Source organism: Chinchilla lanigera, unplaced genomic scaffold (genome assembly GCF_000276665.1).
Source record: "Chinchilla lanigera isolate Chin_1 unplaced genomic scaffold, ChiLan1.0 scaffold00012, whole genome shotgun sequence".
Taxonomy (NCBI): Eukaryota; Metazoa; Chordata; class Mammalia; order Rodentia; family Chinchillidae; genus Chinchilla; species Chinchilla lanigera.
The window spans coordinates 26,934,858-26,955,809 of NW_004955413.1; the positions used below are offsets into that span (position 1 = coordinate 26,934,858).

The 20,952-nt window shown below is 58.4% G+C and overlaps 1 protein-coding gene and 2 long non-coding RNA genes across 3 annotated transcripts in view; 1 reads left to right on the plus strand and 2 right to left on the minus strand.

Moving 5' to 3' along the window:
• The window catches only part of Zc3h7b (zinc finger CCCH-type containing 7B), a 43,470-nt gene extending 26,975 nt beyond the window's left edge, over positions 1–16,495 (plus strand). Inside the window, exons 11-23 of the mRNA XM_005379345.2 lie at positions 557–615; positions 851–950; positions 1,349–1,510; positions 3,304–3,509; positions 4,787–4,887; positions 6,197–6,378; positions 9,249–9,334; positions 12,389–12,522; positions 12,658–12,763; positions 12,855–12,963; positions 13,200–13,333; positions 13,438–13,601; positions 13,813–16,495. Of these exons, the coding sequence (XP_005379402.1) occupies positions 557–615; positions 851–950; positions 1,349–1,510; positions 3,304–3,509; positions 4,787–4,887; positions 6,197–6,378; positions 9,249–9,334; positions 12,389–12,522; positions 12,658–12,763; positions 12,855–12,963; positions 13,200–13,333; positions 13,438–13,601; positions 13,813–14,080 (1,811 nt within the window). The 3' untranslated portion in view covers positions 14,081–16,495. The remainder of the gene's footprint in view (positions 1–556; positions 616–850; positions 951–1,348; positions 1,511–3,303; positions 3,510–4,786; positions 4,888–6,196; positions 6,379–9,248; positions 9,335–12,388; positions 12,523–12,657; positions 12,764–12,854; positions 12,964–13,199; positions 13,334–13,437; positions 13,602–13,812) is intronic.
• LOC106147915 lies at positions 9,813–12,382 on the minus strand. Its single transcript, XR_001232948.1, has 2 exons — positions 11,451–12,382; positions 9,813–11,203 (listed from the first exon to the last, which is right to left on the minus strand). It is a non-coding gene; the product is annotated as an uncharacterized LOC106147915 (long non-coding RNA).
• On the minus strand, positions 15,916–19,228 carry LOC106147916. Its single transcript, XR_001232949.1, has 2 exons — positions 17,879–19,228; positions 15,916–17,201 (listed from the first exon to the last, which is right to left on the minus strand). It is a non-coding gene; the product is annotated as an uncharacterized LOC106147916 (long non-coding RNA).
• Between the last annotated feature and the right edge of the window lie 1,724 nt (positions 19,229–20,952).

A 20,952-nucleotide genomic window follows, 5' to 3' on the forward strand; every position in this document is an offset into this window, starting at 1 on the left:
TGGTCTCCGGAGGGCGGAGGGGGTGGCACCATCTGGAGCCCAGCCTCGGTCTGGGGGTCTGTTCAAGTCCAAAGGGCAGAGCTGCCCAGTCTGGTGTGCTTTGTGCAGCCCCTCAGGCTAGGGGGCGGGGGTGCCAGGGATCCAGAGGAAACTGACCCCTGTGGGCCCTGGTAGGACTGGCTCCCCGAGATCCCACGTAGCCCGCACAACAGAAGGACTCTGAGAGCCATGGTGGGCACAGAGGGGCTGAGGTGACTCCCTGAAGGAGGGAGGTGGGGCTTGGGCCAGGTCTTGGGGGAGAGGTTCACCAGCTGGCAGAGGGAGTGGAGGCCCAGGCCCTGGAGGTGGAAGGGTCAGGGACCACGCCAGGGGCACAGGTGGGGCGCAGTCTCCAAGGAGCCCGGAGCCAAGCCCGGGCTTCGTGCTGGGGCCGGGGGGTGGACGTGCTCGGGCTGTGGCCGAGAGAACAGAGGAGGGCGGGGGTCACGAGAGTAGGACAGGAGGCCCTCGTGCCCTCGGTGGCCGGCAGTGACCCCTGTGTCGCCTCCCTGCCCAGAGGAGACCAGCTCACAGGAGCACCGGCTGCCCAGCAGCACTCAGAAGCCAGCGCCATCGGTGAGTCCCCAGCTCGTGGGCCAGGCCCTGCGGTCCTCGGGGTGGCGCTGGGGTGGGCTCCTTCACCGTCACTGCACTCCCCTGCCGGCCCCGGGACTGACAGTCCAGGCTTGTGGACCACAAGGGCTCCAAGGGTCTGGGCCCCAGCTGTGCTTTGGGGTGGGGCGGGAGGTCAGAGGACGCCCCCACCTCCGAGCCCAGGCCGCCCGGTGCTCCCAGCCTCCTCCCTTAACAGCCGGAGCCCTCCATGCCCAACACCGCCTTGCTCATCAAGAACCCCTTGGCTGCCACGCACGAGTTCAAGCAGGCCTGCCAGCTGTGCTACCCCAAGACAGGTAATGGCACAGCCTCGGCCACACGCCCGGCCCCCCAGGGAGCCAGAATCTCAGAGTGTGGGAGCGCAGGCGGATGCGCCCCCGAAAGCAAGCCCTCAGGATGGGCGAGGCAGGCTGGACGCTGTGGGCCCTGCCCCTGTCAGGCACGACCTCCCGGGGCTTTCTTGAGAAACCCTGGGTTAGGCAGGTCCGTCGTGGGTCCTGGTCCAGGTGATGGTAGAAAGGGGTGGGGGGAGATGGCTCCCTGGAACCCCCCTCTAGCCCACTGTCTCTAGAGCAACTAGCAGGGAAGCGTGCAGCGGGAGCTGCGGGAGGCCCCGATAGGGTAGGGGTGGGGTCTGTCCTCGTCCTCATCGCCCGGCTCTGCCGGACTCACCCTCCCTGCCCACCCTGCCCAGGCCCCAGGGCGGGCGACTACACCTACCGCGAGGGCCTGGAGCACAAGTGTAAGCGGGACACCCTGCTCGGGCGGCTCCGCAGCGCCGAGGATCAGACCTGGAAGCGCATCCGGCCGCGGCCCACCAAGACCAGCTTCGTGGGCTCCTACTACTTGTGCAAAGGTGAGTGGGGTGCTGCGGGGGCCTCATCCTCTCACCCTAGCCACTGCCCTGCTGGGCACAGAGGCGGCCGTGGCCCTTCAGCTGTAGGGGAGGTTGGACGCTGAGAGTTGGGGCCGTCAAAGACGAGTTCCACATCCCAGCGAGCGTCTCCTGTGCCCCAGCTCCAGCGACAGGTGAGTAGCGCTCAGGATGTGCTTGGAGCCAGCTCCTTGGGGTGGCCTGGGCTCTGGAGGGCGAGGGTCCCTGTCATGGGGAGCCGATTTCTCCTCGAGGAGGCTGCAGAGAGAATCTGTAGAGAGCACCTGGGACTGGCACGTGGGAAGGCTTTATCAGTGTCATTTCTTTTTACTATTTTTTTCCCAGTACTGGGGATTGTACCCAGGGCCTTTGCACTGAGCTTCTGCCCGAGCCCTTTTCTACTTTTTATTTTGAGACGATCACTAAGTTCCCTGGGGTGAGCTTGAATTTGGAATCCTGCTGCCTCAGCCTCCCAGAGTGCTAGGATGACAGGTGCGCACCACCGTGCCCGGCTAACTGTCAGTTCTGTCTCATGATTACATTATTGGCGTTGTCCCCTCTGGGTCGCGGCATTTGGTCAGTACTGAGTGGACATTCATCACCTGCCTTATTTGCTTGCTTCTCTTTCCACCTTGTCCTGTCTGAGTGGCCCATAAGCAGGCCTGGGATGAGGTGCTTTCCCTGTCACACTTTCCACTCACCACGAGGCCTCTGTACCACTCTGGATGCGGAAACTGAGGCTTGGAAAGGCCACCCCAGGCTTTACCTTTATCCCCCGACCCAGCCTGCGGCAGTCACCCATTCAGCTGCTGGACCATGTCACGGTCCTCCCTGCAGCCCTGCCCCTGGCCTGCGGTTAAAGTCCAAACGGTACGAGGCCCTTGGGTACCCACATCTACCTCCTCACCCGCTGCCCTAGCCGTGCCGCAGACACCCCCACGCCACTCATGGTGCGCTGTCGCTCAGCTCTTGGGATGCCCTCAAGCGGCACTTCCCCAGCACCTGCCTCTGTTAGCACCCCGGGATGGCGCCCGCTCCTCTGGGTCTGCGACCCCAGTTTCCTTGTGCCTGGACCCTGGCAGAGGCTGGGACAGGGCAGAATCAGAAGGAGAATGAGGAACAGGGCGCGCATGCCTGTAATTCCAGCACACAGAGGCTGAGGCAGGAGGATCAGCGCGAGTTTGAGGCAGCCTGGGCTACATAGTGAGTTCAAGGCCAGCCTGCACTACATAGCAAGACCCTGTCACAAACAAACATACAAAAAGGCAGGAGGGAAGGTCAGGGCCTACCCCAGGAGGCAGCTCCGCTTGGTCCAAGCCTGCTTCCCTCCCTCCCACTCCCAGCCACAAGAGCTTTTGACTAATTATGCCACGTACCCCATAGCTCGGTGTTCTGTGCTCACAGAAAAGGTGGCTTCGACTGGGGGGCGGAGGGGCCGGGGAATCCCAGATCCGACTGAGTCAGAAGACTGAGGCCCTTGGTCCTAAAATTCCAATTTCTTGGTGGATAATAATTTCTTCAAACCCCTTGGATGGTGCAGAGGCTGGTACAGCACTGCAGAGCCTCTAAGACAGCCCTAGGGGCCGTGGGCAGGAGTGATGACCGAGCTCCCCGGGTCCTAGACGGAGAGGGCCTGGGCACGGCACCCTTGGGGAGCAGCAGGCACCAGCACCCCGCCTGGTGGCGCTGAGCCCTCCTGGCCACAGCGGGGTCGCGGGGGCACTGCGGGCCGCCGTCCCCGCCTGGCGGAACTGTGTCCTGTTGCCTCTTTGCAGACATGATTAACAAGCAGGACTGTAAGTACGGGGATAACTGCACCTTCGCCTACCATCAGGAGGAAATCGACGTGTGGACCGAGGAGCGGAAGGGCACCCTCAACCGAGACCTGCTCTTCGACCCGCTGGGGGGCGTCAAGCGCGGCAGCCTCACCATCGCCAAGCTCCTCAAGGAGCACCAGGGCATCTTCACCTTCCTCTGTGAGGTACCGCCGCCTGCCCACCCCCCACCTCCCCTAGTCCAGGGCGTGTGCAGGGCTGGGGTGCCTCTTGCCACAGGCTGTCGTGGGGGCCTGAGGTAGAGCCCTGGGCTGTCAGAGAGGCGGGCCCTGAGGAAGGAGCCAGTCTGCTAGAGCCAAGATCTGTCCCGCACCCTCCATCTGCAGAGGTGGAAACAGGCCAGAAAACGAGAGTAGTCCTGCACCCGGTCCTCCCCCGGGGCCGGTCACACGCTGGGCTTTAGATCCCCGTCCCTGCCTTGTGGCAGTGTCCCTGTATAGTCAACGATGCCGGCTCCAGGGAGGTGAAGTGCTGCCCGAGGGCCACACTGCTAGTCCGGAGCAGAGCTGAGCTCAAGCCCGGAGCCCAGGCCCACGGTCCAGTGCCGGCTGCCCCGGTGGGCCTCACAGCCAGCACCCACAGGACCAGGCAGACGATTGCCCAGGGTGCCCTGAATCCCTGTTGTGGGTGTGGTGCGGTTGAGGGTGCTCAGCTGGGCTGAGCAAGGTGTCCACGGCCTTGCTTTCCATACCTCCCACCACATATGGCCATGCCAGCTTCAGTGCCCACTGCCCTCCCCGCCCGTGTCTTGGCTGTGCCCTCTCCAGAGAACTCCCTGTGTTCCTGAGCCTCAGATCCCCAACCTCAGCCCTGATCCCTGCAGCTCCACTGAGAAGACCCTGCTGTGCCTCAGGTGACCTTGCCCTGGCTCCCCGCCCCGCCCTAGCCTGGCAGGGGCTGCGTTGTGTCCGTGTCTGTGGAGCAAGGGCTCCGGCTCTGCACTGCTGACAGGGTTTGGTGTAGTTCAGTCCTGCCCTATCTGCAGTACAGCCTGCCCCTTCCCTGACCTTCACGCCAGCGGACGAGCACCTGCTTGCTCAGGGACAGGGTCCTGGGGTCACGGCCGGGCAGCAGAACGTAGGTTACAGAGAACCTGTAGTTCCTTTTTATGTTGTTTTTTTGACCTTCTCAGTGAATCTGTGGGACAAAGCAGATGTGGCTGTCCCCAGTTTTGCAGATGAGGAAACTGAGGCTCAGAGACATGGAAGGACTTCCTGCCCCGGGCATTTGGAGTGGTGGCACCTGAGAAAGGGAGGAAAGAGAAGGGACCCACAGCCAGGTCATCCGTGAGCTAGAGCCAGGGACATGAGAGAGGACCCCGGGACTCTTCCTCACTCCCCTGACCTGGAGCGGGACTTAGGGGAACCAGCAGCCCTTTCCCAGGCGTCCCTGCGGGGTCCCAGCCCCTCCCCTTCCTGGGCAGATTTGCTTTGACAGTAAGCCCCGGATCATCAGCAAAGGCACCAAGGACTCTCCGGCCGTCTGCTCCAACCTGGCTGCCAAGCACAGCTTCTACAACAACAAGTGAGTGGGAACTGGGGGCGGCCGGAGAGTCCCCTGCAGTGGCTCAGATGGCCGGGAAAGGCGGCAGCCAGAGTACACCTAAGGAGTCTGAGCCAGGGACAGCCTCCGCCTGCCAAGGGCAGGAGCCCCGTTTATTGGGCAGCTAGTACATTCCAAGCATTTAATAATCTCAGTGGTCCTCTGGGAGCAGCACCTGTCCCTCTTGGACAGAAGAGAAAGCTGATCCTCGGGAGCAGCTCAGCCAGCAGGCAGTGTAGGACCAGGTCTCTGATGCCTGCCTGGCTTCCTCTACTGCCCTGCTATCAACACCAGGCAGGAAGTAGGCGGCTGGGTCAGGCCTGGCATTCCTGCCTTTGTCCCGCTTTCTCACCCCAGTTCTGGTTTTGTTTTGTTTTGTTTTGTTTTTTGTCTTTTTTTTTGAGACAGGGTCTTGCTATGTGGTTCAGGCTGGCCTTGAGCTCGCTTTGTATCCCAGGCTGGTCTCAAACTTGCAAAGATCTTCCTGCCTCAGCTTCCCAAGTGCTGGGATTACAGGTGTGCGCCACCACACCTGACATCACCCCAGTTCTGCCCCAGAGTAAGGGGATGGAGCCCGGGTTCAGGAGCCAGGCAGACCTATCCCACATCCCAGCCTGGCCAGAGGCCGGTTTTATGATGGCTCACTAGCTGTTGCCACATTGGGTTTCTCTTCTGCAAGGCTGGGGATGGTCTGATGTAGGGTTCCAATGAGGGTCGTAAAGGTTCCATGTGCTACCACGTGCTACCACAGTTGGCTGTGGTAGCACATGGCTGTAATCCCAGTACTCTAGCAGGCTGAGGCAGGGTAGCAAGTTCAGGCCCAGCCTAGACAATTTAGCAATCAACTATAAAATAAAAGGCTGGGGATGCGGTCAGTATGAAGGCCCTGGGTTCCATCCTCAGTACCCCAAAAGACAAAACGAGTTCCTGGCTGAAAGGAAGTGCTCTGTCACTATTCGTCTGGGTGCAAGACCCACTCTGGATCGCGGAGCCAGAACCCCGAGGGAGATGCCCCCTCTCCCCGCACAGGCACTCCCCTCTCCCAGGCTTGCGGCAGGTGAGGTCTGGCGCCCTCTGCTCCTTGGCATCTGCTGTTGAACTGGCTCCATGCTGAAGCCTGAGCAGGGGACACGGCAGCAGAGTTAGGGCCCAAGTCCAGCGCTGCCCGAGGGCAGGGGCCCCTCCCCTTCCAAGCTGGAATGGCCTCACACGGCAGGGGCTCCCAGGGAGAAGCCGCCAGCTGGGGCGGCGGGCTGCAGTCTGCGTCACGCCCTCCCCTGCCCGCCCGCAGGTGCCTGGTGCACATCGTCCGCTCCACCTCCCTCAAGTACTCCAAGATCCGCCAGTTCCAGGAGCACTTCCAGTTCGACGTGTGCCGCCACGAGGTGCGCTACGGCTGCCTGCGGGAGGACAGTTGCCACTTCGCCCACAGTTTCATCGAGCTCAAGGTGTGGCTGCTGCAGCAGTACTCAGGTGAGGACCGGGAGGGGCCAGAGCAGCGCGCAGACACATCCAGAGAGGTCGGAGCTCTGCTCAGCCTGCAGGGCCCTGGCTTTGTCCCCTCCTCCAGCTTTTCCCCTTGCTGCCTGGGTGCAGCAAGTAGTGGCTCCTCCTCCGCTCACAGGTGACCCGTGCCACTCATTCGCCCGCCCACCAGGTGGCGCTGTATGGAGCGCCTTCCTCTGCATCCGGGTTCAGCCTCCACTTGGTCGAGGCCCTTGCTCTGGAGAACTTACGTCCTGGCAGGACAGGACAGGCACTGGAGCAGTAGGGAAGGGCGTCCTGTGTCCACCTCACGCGGGATGCACAGCTGTCCCTCTGAGGCCATAATTTAACTAGCGGCAGTAGAGGGCATGCATAAAATATTGCTCATCTGGTGATATCCTGTTCGAGTCAGGAGTGACAGATTTCGGATGTGAGGCAGTGCTCTGAAGTAAAGCAGAGCATAGGAGAGGGACCTGGGGCATTTCCTGTCAGGCAGTGGGAGAAGGCCTCTCTGCAGGAAGGGCAGGAAGTGAGACCCAGGCCGAGTGAACAGCGAGGCTGGCAGAGGAGGCAGGAGGAGGACTGTCCATGGGGGTAGACAGTGAACAGGGGAGACATAAGGCCCAGAGCCAGCAGGGCCTTGGCCTAAATAGAAATATAATCATGGGGGCTGGGGATTTAGCTCAGCGGCAAAGCGCCTGCCTGGCAAGCGCAAGGTTGTGAGTTTGATTCCTGGTACTGGAAGAAGAAAAAAAAACAAAAAAGAAAGAAATATAATCATGAAGCCAAGTGTGGTAGCACACACCTGAAATCTAGCCCTCCGGAGGCTGAGGCGGGAGGATCACTGTGAGTATGAGACCAGCCTGGGTTACATAGTGAGTTCAAGGCCAGCCTGAATTACATGGTGAGACCCTGTCTCAAAAAAAAAGAAAAGGAAAAGAAATATAGTTATGCTCACATAGTGACATTTTAGTCAACAGTGGACTGAATATATGAAGTTGGTCCCATAAGCCTGGAATGAAACTGAAAAGTTGCAGTAACCTAGTGATGTCATATGTGTTGTGACCAGGAAGTGCCGTGCCCTGCTCACATGTTTATGGTGACACTGGTGTGTAAACAGACCTGCTGTACAGCCAGTCATAAAGCATGGCATATGGACTTAGGTGCAGGACACGGAACTTGATAATGGCAACAAATGAAGTGTATTACTGCTTTATACGTTACCATACTGCCTTCTTATTGTTACTGTAGTATTAGCCCTGGTGTTAGAAAAAACAGTTGACCAAAACAATCTGCCTTATGACCCGGGCAGCAGCTTCTGCAGCTCCTGTTTATTGCACCGGAGGCTGTAGAGCGCTTCCCTGTGCTGTCTGGACCTGGGCCCCACAGTGTGACACTTGCGGAAAGACCACACCCTGGCCCCGTGTTTCTCCGAGAACAGTGCCAGTCTCAGTCGGTGCAGTGGGGCCGGGAAGTTAGCTCAGCGGCACAGTTCCTGCCTGGCAAGCCCAAGGTCATGATCCCCGGTACCAGGGAAAAAAAAAAACAAAAAAAGAAAAAGAAAAAGAAAAAGAACAATTTTAGGGCTGGGGATTTAGCTCAGCGGCACAGTGCCTGCCTGGCAAGCGTGAGGTCATGAGTTCGATTCCTGGTATCCGAAAAAAACCACAAAAAAAAATCAGTGCAATGTCTGCAGCTATCTAAATATGGTATTGAGAGGTTTTTTTGGTTTTGTTTTTGTGATACTGGGGATTAAATCCAGAGCCTTCACACAGAGCTACATCCCCAGCCCAAGTCTTGTAAAATTGCCCAGGCTGGGCTTTGAACTTGAGATCCTCTTGCCTCTGCCTCCCACAGCGCTAGGATTACAGGTGTGTACCACGATACCAAGCTTGTCCGGAAACTGTGAAGTGTGAGTGGAGTTGCGGGTCAGATCAGTGTCGCTCTGGGTGCTGAGTGGAGAACAGAGGGGCGAGGACAGGAGAGGAGATGCTGGAGAGCATGTGGCTCGGGCCAGGGTGTGGCGATGGAAGTGGCAGGAGGGCCAGATTCTGGTGTATTTTCATGGTGGAGCCAACAGGATTCGCTGATGGATCGGATGTGAAGTATGAGAGCAAGGACAGCGTCAAGGTCACCTCCAGGGTCAGCGTACCTAGAAGAATGAAGTTCCGTGGCCTGAGAAGTGGGGGTCTGCAGAAGAGCGGGGGTGGGGTCAGGGCACTGTTGGTTTCAGGTGGAGAGCTGTGCAGGCGGCCGGCGGGGTGGCGGGGAGTTTGCGGGAAGGTCGGGGTCATAGATGCGCACTTGCAGGTTGTTGGCAGGACTGTGAGTAGCGTGTGGGGTGAGAGAACAGCACATGCTGGGAAGACGCTGGGAAGAGCGAGGGCTTGGAGGAGGGCAGGCTTCATGAAGAGCTGCCGGGCCAGTCTGAGGCTGCGTGGGGATCCGGGTGGGGAGGCAGGGCCACCGGCCTGCAGCATTTGTGCTTTGGGGACCAGCAGTGAGGAACCGCGGTACCCTGGAGAGCTGATGACCCTGGCCAGGCCGGGAGCCCTGAGAACCAGCAGGCTGGCGCTGCTAAGCAAGGACAGGGCTGAGCTCCACTGAGGGAGGCAGGGGTCGGAGAGGATGCTGGATAGTGATCCCAAGGGGCAGAGGGGAGCAGGCCTTCGTCCCTGTGTTGGGATGGACACACAGGCTGGAGAAGGTGAGTGGCGTCCCACACCCTAAGTCTGACCGTGGTCAGGCCCGACTGGCCTCTGCTGGGGCCTCAGGTTCCACTGAGACCCTTTGGATGCCCTCTGTGGCTTCTTGCCGGGCCCGGTGAGGGACACCTGTGTCTGCCCTGCTTTCCCCAGGCATGACGCACGAAGACATCGTTCAGGAATCCAAGAAGTACTGGCAGCAGATGGAAGCGCACGCTGGGAAGGCCAGCAGTGGCTCGGTAAGGCCTCGGGGAGACCTGCCCCGCAAGGGTGTACCTGCCTCTGCACCGTGGCATCAGTGCACTGGGGTGGGAAAGGTGTCAGACACCTGGGAGAAATTCACAGGGGCCCTTTGCTGGATCCCCCCATTGTAGCATGTCCCACACTTGCTTTGCTGTCTGTGTGTGTGTATCTTTATCGTGTGTGTGTATGTCTTTGCCACTCTTTTTCTGGCCCATTTGAGAGTAAGTTGCAGGTAGGATATCTTTTTTTTCCTTTATTTGTCTTTTTTGAGACAGGGTCTCCCTATGCAGTTCAGGCTGGCCTTGAGCTCACTTTGTAGCCCAGGCTGGTCTCGAACTCACAACGATCCTCCTGCCTCAGCCTCCCAAGTGCTGGGATTACAGGTGTGTGCCACCATGCCCAGCGGCAGATAGGATATCTTCTTACCCCAAACACTTTTATCTGTAGATCTTAAAATAAGGACATTCTCTTATATAACCATAGCACATTATAATATCAGGGAATTAGCATTGCTGTGAAACTATTATTCAGATTTCATGAATTATCCCCGAGATTCAGTTAAGGCACTGCAGTCAGTTGTCATCTCTCTTCAGTCCCCTTTAACCTAGAACAGTTCCTCAGTCTGTCAGTCTGTCTTTCTGTTCCATGACATTGACATTCTGAGGAGCCAGGGGTTTTGTAGAAGGTCCATCCCTGTGGGACCGTGTGCTATGTCCTTGTGCCACAGAGACGAGGCCACGAATTCTCTGGCTCACAGCAGGAGGCAGGCACATCTTAGTTTGTCCTTTTCCTGGTGATAATGTGATTAAACTCTGGTAGCTTGATTAAGGCACCTTCACTGTAGAAGCTTCTCTGCTGTCAAGTTACAGTTTGCCTTCTGTAATTGTTAAATATCTCCTGGGACAACACTTTGAGACTATGCGAACATCTTTTTGTTTTGTTTTGTTTTGTTTTTTTTGTTTGTTTGTTTTTCTCTGGTACCGGGAACTGAACTCACGACCTTGCGCTTGCCAGGCAGGCGCTTTGCCGCTGATCTAAATCCCCAGCCCCATGCGAACATCTTGATACGCTGAAACTGACACCACTGATTGTGTCCTCTCCTGTCCCTCCTGATCCCCACAAGGGTCCTGCCTCTGTGAGCCATCGTATTGTGGCATTTGCAGATGGGGAAACTGAGGCTTAGAGCCTGTTAGAGACTTGCCCAGGGGCAAATCCCCAGTTCCCTGCCATCTTATCCAGAGCGTGCCCTGTCCCCTCCCCACCTGCCCCCTTCCTGTCACCCGCATACTCCCGGGTTCCTCATCCTGACACCTTGCCGCCCTCCCTGCCCACTCCAGGTGGGGCGAGGCTGGCAGGAGCCGGCCCGGGCTGCAGTGTGCCGGGCCCCGCCCCACCCCGATGCTCACATCTCCGTGCGCTGTGAGGCCACTGCAACCATAGATGACAGTGGGGTCACAGGCTCACAGGGGTGGTTTCAGGGACTCGGAGACAGCGAAAGTGAGGTTCACCTAATATGCTCCGCAGGTGAGGGAGGCACCAGGGGTGCAAGCCTTGCTGGCCAAGGTGCTGTGAGCAACTGCATCTCCTCCCACCACCAGGGGCCCACCCTGCCCACCCAGGACCCTGGGAACAGGGCATCTGGGCCAGGCCTGCCTGCAGTCCAGACCTTAGGCTCTTACTTGTCATCCAGAGGGCGAGAACACGTTGGTGTCAGGGCAGAAGCTGCTTGGTCCCGGGGCCTGTGGCTTCTCGGTGCCACCCCACACAGAAGCATGCGAGCCCTGCTCACGCCAGGCCCCCGTCCTCATGCTGCTGCCTGTGATGGCCTTGGTACCTGCTCTGCCAGTCTCTGCTCACTCTGAGGCCTGCAGGGGCTGGGGGACTTGTGGTCAGTGAAGCACGAGCATGAGGCTGAGCCGCCGCACCCCCAGGACCCCACCATGACCCCTTCACAGTGCCTTTCCCTCGGGGCCTCCAGTGAGAAGTCAGGAGCCATGGGGGCAACCCGCCCTCTCTCCCACGGGCTCATGACCTTGTCCCTGGGACATGTGCGCAGCATCTTGGAGCTGAGCCAGGTCTGAATTGGCTGGCACCAGGCAAGGGGTGAGTCACCTGTGAGGGCAGAGTTCCTGCTCCAGGGCAGGCCCTGGGCTGGACAGTGCTGGGTCACAGGGTACAGGCCACAGCTCCCATCCCCGGAGAGCCGCCACGGTAGAGGACAGACACCACCCAGCCTGGAGGAGCAAGGGCTGTGCAGAGGCGTGAACCACACCTAAGGGTTCTCGAGGTGGAGGAGAGCGGTCGCTGGGGCAGTTACAGGTTGTCAGGTTGGCCGAAGTCACAGGGCAGGTGCTTTCCCTACCTCTCTGGCTGCAAAGAAAAGTTCAGAACAGAGACTAGGGAAGCAGCACGGAGGGTACGGCCTTAAGAGACGGCTGGACATGGCTCAGGGGTGTGGCCAGCGTCCAGGGCTGCCCAGGTGACCTGATGTCACCCACCCCAGCTTTCGGATGCCTGCTGTCTACCAGAGCTGCACTCGTAACCCACAGAGCTGCTCGGCACCAGGGAGCTCGGGGACTCCCGGAGCTGTGGAAGGGGCAGCTGAGATTTAGCTCTGGGCAGGCTTCCTGCAGGACGTGCTCCGGAGCCGAGTTTGAAAGCGCCGTTTCCAGAACAAGCTGGGTGAAGAGCGGGGAGAAGGCATTCCAGGCAGAGGAAACAGCATGTGTAGAGCAGGGCGGCTGTGACATATCACACTATGCCCTGGAAAAGCCTGCAGGTCCGTGGAGCAGGCCTCCGAAGGAGTGAGGGGAGCAGCCAGGAAAGGAACGGTGCTCAGTCTGGAGTCAGGCGCCCCGCTCCAGGCCAGGCCCCCACTAAGAAGCCACAGGCTCCGCCATCGGAAGGCCCCCGCCTTTGGGCAGAACCGGGAAGTAGACCAACCTGCTCCTAGGCTGGGTGGCCTCAGTACTCCCAGAGGCTGCCTGTGTGTGTGAAAGACCCCCGGGCTTTGGGCCTGTGGCTTCTCCAACCCTCTCTGTCCCCAACAGGGTGCCCCAAGGACACATGGGCCCAGCACCTTCGACTTGCAGATGAAGTTTGTGTGTGGCCAGTGCTGGAGAAATGGGCAGGTGGTAGAGCCAGACAAGGACCTCAAGTACTGCAGTGCCAAGGCCCGTCACTGGTGAGTGGGTGCCAGGCAGAGGCTTGGCCAGGGTGGCATCTACCTGAGCACCGGAGGGGAGGAGGCCACGGCTCAGGCCAGCGATCCCTCTGGAGCTCTCTGGAGCTCTCCCCAAGCGGCTGCTCTCTCCTGCAGCTGGACCAAGGAGAGGCGGGTCCTTCTGGTGATGTCCAAGGCCAAGAGAAAATGGGTGTCAGTGAGGCCGCTGCCATCCATCCGCAACTTCCCACAGCAATACGATGTGAGCAGCGGGGGTGGGGGGCGGGGAGGGCGGCGGAGGGCTCCCCGCGCCTGGCCCGTGGGACTCAGAGGCTCTCCACGCCCACCCCCAGCTCTGCATCCACGCGCAGAACGGCCGCAAGTGCCAGTACGTGGGGAACTGCTCCTTTGCACACAGCCCCGAGGAGAGGGACATGTGGACGTTCATGAAGGAGAACAAAAGTGAGCAGCAGGCTCGCCCTCGCCCCGCCATCACTGCGAGACGCCCTGCAGCCCCCGCCATCCCTTCCCTGCCCTCTGCCCTAGCCTGTGCCTCCCTCTCCAGGCTGCCTGGCGGCCGGGCCTCAGCCCAGGCGACCTAGGGTCCAGGCCTGTGGTCCCGTGGTTCCCACGTCCAGCCGGAACTGGGGCAGGATAGAGGGGGAGCCCCCTCACCAGGCGCTCTGTCCCCCGTCCAGTCCTAGACATGCAGCAGACCTATGACATGTGGCTGAAGAAACACAACCCAGGGAAGCCCGGGGAAGGGACCCCGATCAGCTCCCGGGAAGGGGAGAAGCAGATCCAGATGCCCACAGACTATGCTGACATCATGGTAAGTCCCTGTGTCAGGCGCTGGCCCAGCCCGAGACTGCGGGCCGGAGAGGGGAGGGGCGGGCCGGGGCGGGGCGGGCCGGCGCCCACCACGTGTGTCCGCAGATGGGCTACCACTGCTGGCTCTGCGGCAAGAACAGCAACAGCAAGAAGCAATGGCAGCAGCACATCCAGTCGGAGAAGCACAAGGAGAAGGTCTTCACCTCCGACAGCGATGCCAGCGGCTGGGCCTACCGCTTCCCCATGGGCGAGTTCCGGCTCTGTGACAGGTGCCAGGGCAGGGCGGGGTGCGGGTGGGCTCAGGTCTGCCAGGACCCCTCCTTTGCTGCCCTGAGTCGAGTCCCAGAGAAGACCAGGGTATCCGGGGGTCCCTAAGCAGGCACTGAGGTGGCCTGGGGAGGGGCTTGTCTCAGGGAAGCCGTGCGGGCATCCGGGTCCCACCGCGCAGCGTGCAGGTGGTGAGCCCCCCGCTGCCCACAGGCTCCAGAAGGGCAAGGCCTGCCCGGATGGGGACAAGTGCCGCTGCGCCCACGGCCAGGAGGAGCTCAATGAGTGGCTGGACCGGCGGGAGGTGCTGAAGCAGAAGCTGGCCAAGGCCCGCAAGGACATGCTCCTGTGCCCACGGGACGACGACTTCGGCAAATACAACTTCCTGCTGCAAGAAGATGGAGACACTGCTGGTGCCACCCCAGAAGTTCCTGCTGCCGCCACCGCTGCCACCGCCAGCACCGCCGCCGCTGCGGAGTAGGGGCGAGGTCTCGGCCGTGGGCAAAGTCCTGGGGTCGGGTGGGGGTGGGGACAGAGGGCGCGATGGAAGGGCTAGGGTAGGCCAGCTGGGGGTGGGGGGTGCCCTCCTGAGGCAGCCCCCAGCCCCCGGGGCCCCTTCCATCCTCTCCACCCCCACCATCCAGGTGTGCGTCCCTGGTGCACATGCTGCAGCCCCACGTGGTCCCAGGGTCCTCATCCTGCTGACACCGGGACAGACCCTCCCCCACCCCCACGGCTCTCCTGGTTGGGGACGGAGGGGACTGGCTGACCCCTCCGGCTTCAGCCTACAGCTTTAACTTCTGTCTGCTCCTAAAGGGGGCCCAAAACTCAGGGCTGGGGAGCCTGGGGTCCCCACTTGAATCTGCAGCAGGAGGGTCCTTTCTTCCTCTCCCTCCCTCCCGCCCCCTCCTCGGGGGGCAGATCAGGACACAACAGAGGGCAGGTGGCCCCAGTTAGCTTTAAAATGCAGCCTCAGGGTGGAGCCGGGGTGTACTGGTCACGTACACCCTGGGCCTCAGTTTCCCTTCTGGTTGAATCATCGTCAGATTGGAGGGCTGGATAATCGCTCCCACCCCTGCCCCGTTTCCTCGCAGGCCGCTAGTATAGATCAGGCATCCTCAGCCTTCAGAGTGGACCCTGCCTGAGCCCCACTTTGCAGAAAGGAAAACTGAGGCCTATCCGGAGGAGTGATCTGGCCCAGGGTCTCCAGCCCCTGGTAGGAGGCAGAGCTCAGTTAAAAACAGTGATTGGGGCAGAGGTGGGACAGTCTCGGAATCAGAATCAGAGTGTGACTGGGCCTTAGGCAGCACCCCTGGAGGACAGTCCCCTCCTGAGGAAGCTGTCAGAGGAGCAGCAGAGTTAGGTCCCCACACCTGCTCAGGAAGAGGTGGAGAGGGCAGGGCGCCGTGAGCCCAGGTTCCGCACTTGGCACAGAGAAGGGGTTGGGGATGTGGAGAAGCGGGAGGCTCCATCCTGGGCACTCCGGGGGGGGGGACACAGTCCCTTTCCCGGTGACCCAAGACCCAAACATACCATGATGCCCAGCTGTCCCACCCTTCCCCAACCCCCAGCCCTGCCAGCTGCCTGGGACCCCAGCTGACCCCCAGTCCCGGCCCCTCAGGCCTCTCCCCTTGTCTGCTGTGTCTGCGTGCACCCCCTCCATCCCATCTCGCGGGCAGCCCCCGTCCCCTGATTCCCCAGACATTCCAGAATGCCCCGTGCTGTTGGCACAGGGAGTGGGGCACCCCCGCAAGGAACCAGGGACTAAGGCCGGGGGGAGTGTGGTGGAGAGGACAGAACACCAGGTAGTTTTCCTCCAGCGAGGATCCACAGTGCGCGTGATGGCATAATGGGCACCCTGGCCGACGGACCCTGTTCCTCCTGCCTCGGCTGCCCAGCCTTGTCCCAGTAATCGTGGCATGCGCCCTCCCCCTTCCCGCCCCTCCCCTGGCGGGCCAGCACTGCGGGAGGACGGTGCTGGCCGTGTGGCTGGCTGGAGGCGAGACCACAGCCAAGGTGGGGCGCTGCCGGGAACGGGGATGGCACTTGTCCTCCTGATCTGTGCTGTTGCAGTCTGTCGTCACCAGCCCTGTTTTTAGTGTGTATATATGTCGCCCCGTGATACATATATACACAGGTATTAAATATATCACTCTATATAATATTATATATGTGTGTGGTATCCAAGGAATTGCTTCTAATGAGGGCTAAAGATAAAGAATTTGGCCAGAATATGCAGCCATCCTCGCGTGACTAGGAGGGAATTTGGGGTCATCGGGCCATTTTCATGGAGTTAGTGACTAGACTGGGCTCAGCAGTGATCTGGGCGCTCTGCTGCCTGCTGGTTTCCTGGACCAGCCCTGTCTAGCAGGGAGAACCAGAGGGCTCAGGGAAAGGGAATGATCTGTCTGTCCCCCAAGAACAGGACGGGAGTCCAGAGTTTTCATCTTGAGCTGTTACCGCCTAGGCCTTTGGGATCTGGGGCTCCCTGGCCTCGCCAGAGCTGGCTCCCCATGGTGTCGGGAGGAGAGCGGACAGAGGGAGCGGGGAGAGTGGGGGACAAGAGAGCTCTGTTAATGACGAGGTGGACTGTGTCAGCTGTGACCCCTCTCCAGGTCCCTGGCTGGGAGATTCAGAGTGGGGTCTAGGGCCTGCGCCCACCCCAGCGGGTGGGCGGGGACAAGATGGCACAGCTGGGCTGGGGTGGGCCGAGGGGATGCTGCATTTCACAGCTGGACAGTAATCAATTTAATGGTCCTTTTAAAATGTCTGTGTATTAAAACTTTAAGAATACCACACTTTAATATTAAATATCATAAGGTCTAGTATCTTGATAATAATGTAGATGTTTTAATAACAACTTTTGTCCTTCTTAAAATAAAATGGAAGAAACTTGCTTCTTTTAGCCTTTGTTCTAGAAAATAAACATGTGCACTTTGACCCCTGTCCCTGAGCCATCACTCCTGTTCCTCCCCACCTGGCACTGGTGCCCCAGGAGCCCAGGTACTCACGGGGCACACCAGCTGGCACTGGCTGTGTGACAGGCAGGCATTCCGAGGGGTGGGGCAGGCCTGTGTTCTTGTGTGGACATGGAGACCCAGCTGCCCTGGCTTAAGCGGCACCTCGGTGGCAGGGGCGACGGCGCTCTATGCTGGGGGCCCGGGAGCCACCCTTTCCCGGCTCTTCTGCAGCCCGTGTGCTCGCTGCACGACACGGGGCTGCCCGGGACGTCTGCTGTCCCCTGCCTTTCCTGTGCTGTCCTGGCCTCTGTGCCCTTTGTGGATGCGGCCTCTCCAGGAAGGCAAGAGGTCATGCCGCGCTTTTACAGTGTGATCCCCGCTGCACCGCCCCGCCCAAGGGTGGAGTGGCTGAAGAGCCGGGGTCCAGGGCCTGCGAATCACCCAGAGACGAGGCATGCGGGCCAGGTATGCAGGAGCCGCTCAGATGCCTGATAAGTGAGGGGATGAGGAGCTGAAGCAGCCAACTTTATCGGGCACCTCGTTGGCACTGGCCACTGCGCAGAAAGTGTCTCTTCATGACAACCTTGCAAGTTGCTGACCACACTTACAGCCCGGAGAGGTTCAGCAGATGTTCCAAGAGCCCTCAGAAAGGCAGAAAAATTATCAAGACTCGCCTGGAACTCGTACTGGCAAAGCTCCCGCTGGCCCTGACATTTTGGGATTCTAAGCACCGCCATCGGCACTGCAATGTGGCACAGCAAGGCACGGCTGCTGCGAGGAAAGTGCAGATGCAGCAGCAAGACTACGACGAGCAAGACTTCAGGGAACGTAGTGGACTAAATTCCCTTTAATTTCCTTCTGGTCTTTACTTGGCTCAGGTTGTGAGTCCACAGTGGCCCAGGAAGACTGACTTAAATAGAAGGGTTTTGTGTCACTGTGATCACTGCGTGCTTACTGTTTTTTTGTTTTCTCTAAATTTCATTTCACTATGGTTCTGCATACCAACATAATGGGCCTTTACAGGCTGTGGCTGATACTCGTGTCCTCCACGGGCCCCCTTGATTGAACTTGATCTGCTGCTTGATCTTCAGCCCTGTGAGGAGGGGCCGTGGGGTGCTGATGCCACCACTTGGGACACTGCCTTCAAGCAGCGGCCTGGGGCAGGCGGAGGGCCTACAGGGACCTGCAGGCAGCTGTGTTGCTCTCTGGCAGGGCCTTTGAAGGATCTGCTAAGAACTGCATCTACATAATCCCCTGCCAAGGGAGCCTGTGCAGCCTCGTGGGAAATACACACCCGGGCCACCATCCCCTGGGCCTACCTGATAGATGATCAGGGAGTTTGTGTCAACCTCTTCTGGCATCTTTATTTTGCCCCTAGAAGCTCAGATGCTCACCAAGGCGAGAGGGAGGCACAGGGACAGTTCTTGACCAAGTCCCCCCAGAGCTGGAGCTCTAGGCTATACACACCATGGGCTGCCTTCAGCCTGGGGTCACAGCTTCTCTGCGAAGAGACACAGCTGTCAGCACATAAAGGACTCCTTGTTCCCTGTGAACTGGGGGCAAATAGAATCCACGAAAAACAATGGGTAGGGGTGGGGATGGGTTCCGTGCTATCAATAAGGACACCAGCGGACCCAGACCATCTGAGTCCAGAAGCCGAGAGACAGAGACCATCCCACCTGACACGGCTGCCCAGCGGCCCTTCCATGTCTCCTGGGGACCTACGCAGCCTTGCCTTCTCCCGGTCTCCGCCTGGCTCTGCAGCCTGCTGATGGGGTCCCTCCCTGACCGCAGCGGGGTGCTGACAGAGACTTGCAGAGGCTCAAAAATAGGCTTCTGGAGCTGCCTGACTGGGGATGTGACTGCTCTGAACTCCTCACAGCGTCTAGCTTGGTGCAACATATTTTGTTGTATAACAAGATACCTAAAATTTAAAAAAAAAAAATACCTCAGACCAAGAAATTTATAAAGTTTGCTTGGCTCACGGTTCTGGAGGCTGGGATGTCCAGGAGCATGGCACTGTCCCCCGCTCCACAGTGCGGCAGACGATGGCACAGGCTGACAGCAAGTGTGCAGGTCCAGGGCTCTCTTCCTCCGCGTGAATGCCCACCCTCAGACACTGCCAGTAAGCAAACCTAGGGAGTGAGGGTCCACAACACGGACTTCGGGACATGCTGAAACCACAGCATGTGGGAAGCACTCAAGAGTCTGCAGAAGCCTCGAGGAATGGATCTGCAGAATGCAATGCTGTACAGCAGCTGGGTATTTCTGAGACATTTGGGAGACCTCCTGTTGCCTCTGAAATTGAGACCCCTGGGCAAGCTACCCACGCAGCTCCCAGCCTACCCACTTGCTGCTAAGCTGCTTTTGCACTAAAGGGGCCACGCCATGGTTAATGTACCAAGCCAACCTGAGTCCATCAGAGGCCAACCCAAGGTGCCTGCACAGCAGCCCTGCCCTACCCTCATCCTCAGGCAGCAGAGCCAGAGGACACTGCCTCAGAGTAAGGTCAAGGCCAGCCTGAACTATGTAATGATACCCTCCCTCAAAGAAAAAAGTAGTAAAAAAAAAAAAAAAACAACTACTTTATAGTACCTCTATGCTTAGTTTTGCAGAAAGAAACATTAGAAAGATAAATAATAGCCAGGTGTGGTGTCACACGCCTGTAATCCCAGCACTCGGGAGGCTGAGGCAGGAGGATCGTTCCAAGTTCGAGAGCAGCCTGGGCTACAAAGTGAGCTCAAAGCCAGTGTGAACTGCATAGCGAGACTCTGTCTCAAAAAGACAAAAATAAATAAATAAATAAATAATAAACTAAAATTGTTAGGAGCAGGAATGAAGCAGAAAGACAGGGTTAAATTGCCCAAGACTGCCCTAAACTCATGATCCTCCTGCTTCACCCTCTCAAGTAGCTGATATTATAAGTGTGTGCCACTGCCCCCAGCTAGAAATGATTTTTTTTTTTTTTTTGAGACAGTGTCTTGGTAGTCCAGGCTGGCCTTAAACCCCCTCTATATCCCAGGCTGGCCTCGAACTCTTTTTTTTTTCAAACTCTTAACAATCCTTCTGCCTCAGCCTCCTGAGTGCTGAGATTACAGGCCTGTACCACCACACCCAGCCTAGAAATTATATACGTGATATTTCTAAAGTATACCTTATCAAATGTTTTCAGCCTTGAGCCATGTTTTTATTCAAATATTAAAATTAATTTAGGAAAAAAAAGAAAAAATTAATTTAGGAAAAGAACATAATTTGAAGAGGGTTATTAGGGTGGAAAAGAAGGTAATTACCCAGTAAACCGGAGCTGTTGGAAAGGGTAGACCCAGAAAGACTTCTGGAGTACTTCTAGTTTTGTGCAAAGTATAATTTGGGAGCGGGGCAAGGTGGCACACACCTGTAATCCCAGCACTCGGGAGGCTGAGGCAGGAGGGTTGCTGTGAGTTCAAGGCCAACCTAAACTGCACAGCAAAACCTTGTCTCAAAAAAAGTAGGGTTTGAGGAAGCAGTGAGGGGTGTTGTAGGGATGAGCCACAGAGCAGAAAACCAAGTGATTATCACATCCAGCCCAGAGCCCTACAGTGTGGAAACCAAGAGGTCACAGCGTTCAATAGTTCTACAATTGAGACCCAGGATCGCTGTTCAAGAGGCTACATCAGTGTGGCCAGGGTTATAGCTCAGCGGCACAGCACCTGCCTGGCAAGCACAAGGTCCTGAGTTCGATTCCTGGTACAAAAAAAAAGTCCACATCAGTATATGGCAGGCACTGCAGAATCTGACATTGAGCTAGGTGTCACAGCACATTCCTGTAATCCCAGCACTCTGGGAGGCTGAGGCAGGAGGATTAAAAGTTTGAGCTCAGCCCAGACAATTTAGCAACTTAGCAAGGCCCTGTCTCAAAAAATAAAGATAGGGCTGGACACATAGCTCAGTGTGAAAGCCCTAGGCTCAATCTCCAGTACTACAGGCAATTAAAAACAAAAACCTGCCATCCTCAGACCAAGTCCAGCTTCACTCTGATGTGGGCCGCAGAAAGATGGTAACAGCAGGTTCTTGGCTTCAGCCACCCTTGAAGTGGCCTTGGGACCACCGAGGCCACACAGTGTCTTGACCAGAAGAGCAGGGAAGGAGACCATAGCAAACGGCCAGTTGCCACCAAGGCCCCTATGCCAGGGGGAAGCAGGGCTTGCGCTCCAGGTGGAGCCTAAGCCAGGGCTGCAGGGCTGCCCCACCCTCCCAGGACTCCCGGGACCGCCCTCCGCGCCCCCTCCCCAGCCCAAAGCCCCTCAGGCTGCAGCTCTGTCACTTTGCTTTGGAGAAGGGCTGCAGCATTGCAGGTGGCACAGCCGACTATGCATGCCACATGTACACTCCTGTGCTCTCCAGGACACGTGTG